We start from the raw sequence: 4770 nt of genomic DNA on the forward strand, positions 1-4770 counted from the left end.
CTATTTATATATGAATAGGAGTTGACAGCTCTTGCATTAATCTAATATGGAATCACATTAACAATATAGGTCCTCCAATCCAATCAAAAACGTCCTTATTAATCTCAATCCAACTGTCATTAGATATTTAATTGGATTAATAATTAATAAGCATTAATCCACCAAAAATATAAGTAAGATAAGTTCTTTTTCATCACACGTAACTAAACAAAAATAAATTAAGTCACTAATAATGATTACAAACAGGTTGCTTTGATTTGAGTCCAATTTACTTTTGTAGTCTAGAGGCATTAAATAATATCTCTCTCTCTTTTTCTTTATTTTTTGATAAGATCTCTCTCTCTCAGAGGATTTCTAAATTGAAGAAGAAAGCAGAAGCTCTACTTGTTAATATCTTGGCATCCTTGATTCAGCTAGTTTTCGGGTCTTCTGTGTTGTAAGCTCCTCTTCTGTAAACCCCCCCCCCCCTTCCACGGTACTTCATCTATTCTGATTTTGATTTTGATTTTGATTTTGATTCCAGCTCGTACCGTGGAACTTCATGCAAATTTTTTTATATACTCCTGTTCTTGATGTTGCAGTCCTGTTATTACAGTAATGAAATTGGGTTATTCTGCAATTTGAGTTCCGATCATTCCACTTGTAATCCAAATCTGTAAAATCTCTAAAATCTGTCGTCTAGAATTGGAAGAAACTCGAAATAACTTCTCTTTTTATCCAGCCCTTTCCTTTGATTGGTAATACTTTGAGAAAATCGCTAAAATCTGCTGATAGTGGACGAGGAGTCTTAAATTTGGTTGGTCTCATTGAATCTTGAGGAATCTCTTCGTTTAATTCTTTCTTGAGCTCTTGCTTTAGGATCGGGATTCATAGCGGATAAGATGTTGGGGCTTTTTTCTTCACCCGCCGACGACATGACCTTTGAAACAGATCTGTTAAGTGCTGTTGTACCTTTGCTGAAACTCCTCTGTCTCACTGTCATAGGCCTAATTCTCGGACACCCCAAAACCCAAATTATCCCCAAAGCAACTTTCAAGCTCCTAAGCAAGCTTGTGTTTGCTTTGTTCTTACCATGCCTCATCTTCATTCATCTTGGTGAATCCATTACCCTAAAAAATTTTACCCTTTGGTGGTTCATCCCTGTTAATGTGTTGATCAGCACAATCATTGGTTGCATGTTAGGTATTTTGGTGGCAGTCATATGTCGCCCGCCGGCTCAATATGTTCGTTTCACCATTATCATGACTGCATTTGGAAACACTGGAAATCTCCCTATTGCTATTGTTGGCTCTGTCTGTCATACCTCTGATCACCCGTTTGGACCTCATTGCCACAGAACTGGTGTTGCCTATGTCTCTTTTGCACAATGGGTTTCTGTAATCCTAGTATACACATTGGTTTACCACATGATGGAGCCCCCTTTGGAGTATTTTGAGATTGTTGAAGAGGATAATGAAATTGAGGAACAAGCAATAGGCAATGATGTCAGTCAGCCTGTCCTAGTTGAAGCTGAATGGCCAGGCATTGAGGATAAAGAGACTGAACTTTCCAAGACACCCTTCATTGCCAGGGTCTTCAATAGCCTCTCAAGCTTCTCACAGAATACTTTTCCTGATGATCTCACGGAGGAAGGAGGTGGTAGCAGCAGTCCCAAGTCCATCAGGTGTTTGGCAGAACCCAGAATGGTCAGGAGGATTCGAATTGTTGCTGAAAAGACTCCAATACAGCACATCCTTCAACCCCCAACAATCGTCTCTCTATTAACAATTACCATCGGGATGGTACCCCAACTCAAGGCCTTTGTCTTTGGAACTGATGCTCCGCTTTCTTTCTTCACGGACAGCATGGAGATCTTGGGAGGTGCAACGGTGCCTTCTGTAATGCTTATTCTGGGGGGAATGCTTGCAGAGGGGCCAAATGATTCTAAACTTGGGATTAAAACTACAATTGGTATTAGTGTAGCAAGGCTCTTGGTGCTTCCTTTGCTGGGAATCGGGGTAGTTGCTGTGGCAGATAAATTTCATCTTCTAGTCGAAGGTGATCAAATGTATAGGTTTGTGCTTTTATTGCAATACACAACACCAAGTGCCATCTTGTTGGGAGCAATTGCCCGCTTGAGGGGCTATGCAGTCAGTGAAGCTTCAGCACTCCTCTTCTGGCAGCATGTATTTGCTGTGATCTCTCTTTCGCTTTATACTTTTATATACTTTAAGTTACTTTCATATGTATGAAACTTTATTGAGCAATCTGATTTACTGCTTCCCACTCTTCACCCCCGCCCCAAGAAAAAAAAACCCTGGTACCATGCTTTACTTGTTTAAGTTTGTTTTGAGATCTTGGATGTCGTCTTATACTTGTAGATCATGAATGGTATAAGTGATTCTTCCCTTTCAACCTTTTGTGTCAGACAAGTAGGTAAAGATTTGAACTGTCTTGAATATCTTGGGTGTCATCTTATACATGTGGATCATGAATGGTATAAGTGATTCTTCCCTGTCAACCAATTGTGTCAAACAAGTAGGTAAAGATTTGAACTGTCTTGAATAACTCTTCCTAATCGCTGAAGGCTATAGGAGACTAGAATCTTTTATTTGAATGAGGGAATCTTTTTGAGTCTCTGAAACTATGTTAGAATGAGAATCTGATAAAGAAACACACTATGACCCACAAAGAAAATCTAAAGCATGTCTGATTCATCAAATAGTTGTCTTCAATAAAGGAGTGATAAAATGAGAAAACAGAAGCCTACCCTAACTTGCATAATCTACCAGCATTTGTAGCGTGTTGTCTCCTGATTTATAACTTTATGCTAGGCTTGGGGAATGGTCTTTTTAAAAAAAAAAAAAAATAAATAGATAAATTTTATGGATAGTAATTTTTTTTTCTTATGTGTATTTTGAAATTATTTAACACTAGCATGTACATGTAATAGGGTTTGAAGGATCAGTAAATCCTGATACAGATCATGTGATCTAGATTGGGATATGTTGAGACATCATGGGTTGGATTCGAATCAGGTTGGACCGTTTCAACCAGATTACTATCCATTGAACCTTGATACTGATGTGCCAGCATGTATCAGGCTTGCAATGTTTTGTTGTCTCGGATGTTGACAAGCATCTTATTTTGGTTAGGTCCAATTTTCTGGGTAGACGTATTTGAAGCAAAGAAAAGTAATCTCTGCGAATTAATATGTCAGCATGCCTCTTTTCCTTTAATACATTCTCTATATAAGAATTTATTATCAGAAGGAAGTCTTTCAATATGGATCCTTTGTAGTTTGCCAAGGATGATTTTGGATTAATGGGTTGATAAAATATATAAGTCAGAAGGAAGTCTTCCACTATGGATCCTTTGTAGTGTGCCAAGGATGATGTTGGATTAATTGGTTGATAAGGCCACAGTTTTGACTTCTTGCTCATCTATTTTGGTCATAAACTATGTATTTTCCTTGAGTGATTTTCTTGAGGTAAAAAGTTCAGGCGCCAGTGGGAAGACTGGTTTGAGTCTTAAGAGTGGCCACTTTCTGCAAACGATTGGCAATGGTTAGGACCATTTCAATCCACCCCTCCCAGGACCCTGCCAAAACATGACTTTCACTGGGTTACAGTTACATAATCTCAAGGTTATAAAATTAAGCATCTTGTTTAGAGCCCTTACTACATCTTACGGTTGAGACACAGTCAAAATGTTTCCATTCAAGTCGAAGCTTGTATAAAATTAATCTGTTTATCCTGATCACTTTAGAAACTTATCTTCTACTCTTCTCCCAGGAAAGGTATATGCCCGTTTGGCCTACTAGGCATTGATCCTCCAGTTTATGATGTAAATTATTTTTGCCTTTCAAGATTTCGTTCATCATTTCTTGCTGAAGCTTGTAGGTGTGAAGGTGCTTCCATAACCGATGTGGCACCTCTTCCTCTAGAATCTAAAGAGAACAAAGATTTTCACTTTGATACATTACAATCGCGTTATTTTTTTTTTTTTATATGATGAGCATTAGATTATTGCTACGGTGTTTACTCTCTCTCTCTCTCTCTGTGTGTGAATAAGCTCCATCTCATTTTGTTAATTTGAAAGACTTTTCAACTTTAAAGATTGACTCCCTGAAAGTTCCAGTTGTCTTCCAAGTTTAGAATGATATTTTACAATCAAAGTATCCTTGAACCTTTCTTAAAATTTCTCACAATTATGAGAACGTGACATATTGTTTTAGGGGCAGGCCTTGGGGGTAAAAGGAAGACTTTGTGGATAACCCATATTTATGTTTATATAATTTAAGATAAGATATTTCTATGCATATATGTGAAAAATATTTAACTTGGCCCCTCCAAGAGAAAATTCCTGGGTCTGCCCTGTATTGTTGTGTGTATGACCCTTCTCCCACCTTTAAATAGTTGCTCAGAAACTGCAGAAAGTTTCTGATGGTTCACCCTTTTTCTGTTTGTTTAATGTTGGAATTATTGTTTTGCCAAGGTTGGTAGGAAGCAAAGCATTAGAAGTTGTTAGCAGTGGATTCTCATGAGCAAGTTGATGGCATCGAGTCGTTGCCTTGTCAAGATTTGTTGCTTACTTCCCTACATTGTTCAATTTTTGAGCTAATCTACTGTTCTTACAGTTTGGATCCACATTCTTTGGCTATTTCTTGGCTCCTTTATTTTTTTTTCTGCACACCCCCTATTAAGTAGGAAGAATTTATTTAAGGAAGGTAGATGTTCCATAGAAGAAGCAAAATATGAAGACTAACCTTTGTTGAGAGTCAGTAAATCA

General features: G+C 37.8%; 1 protein-coding gene across 1 annotated transcript; it reads left to right on the forward strand.

The window, feature by feature from the left end:
- The first annotated feature begins 771 nt into the window (after positions 1-771).
- Positions 772-2268, forward strand: LOC122649443 (protein PIN-LIKES 2-like). The gene has a single exon (XM_043842609.1). It carries the CDS (start codon positions 882-884, stop codon positions 2229-2231), a length of 1350 nt encoding a protein of 449 aa, XP_043698544.1. The 5' UTR covers positions 772-881; the 3' UTR covers positions 2232-2268.
- The last annotated feature ends 2502 nt before the right edge of the window (positions 2269-4770 follow it).

The sequence above is a fragment of the Telopea speciosissima genome, chromosome 2 (genome assembly GCF_018873765.1).
Source record: "Telopea speciosissima isolate NSW1024214 ecotype Mountain lineage chromosome 2, Tspe_v1, whole genome shotgun sequence".
In the NCBI taxonomy this organism is placed as follows: Eukaryota; Viridiplantae; Streptophyta; class Magnoliopsida; order Proteales; family Proteaceae; genus Telopea; species Telopea speciosissima.

Excerpts from the sequence above, each read along its gene's own strand:
- LOC122649443 (XM_043842609.1), top strand. The coding sequence starts at position 882 with ATGTTGGGGCTTTTTTCTTCACCCGCCGACGACATGACCTTTGAAACA.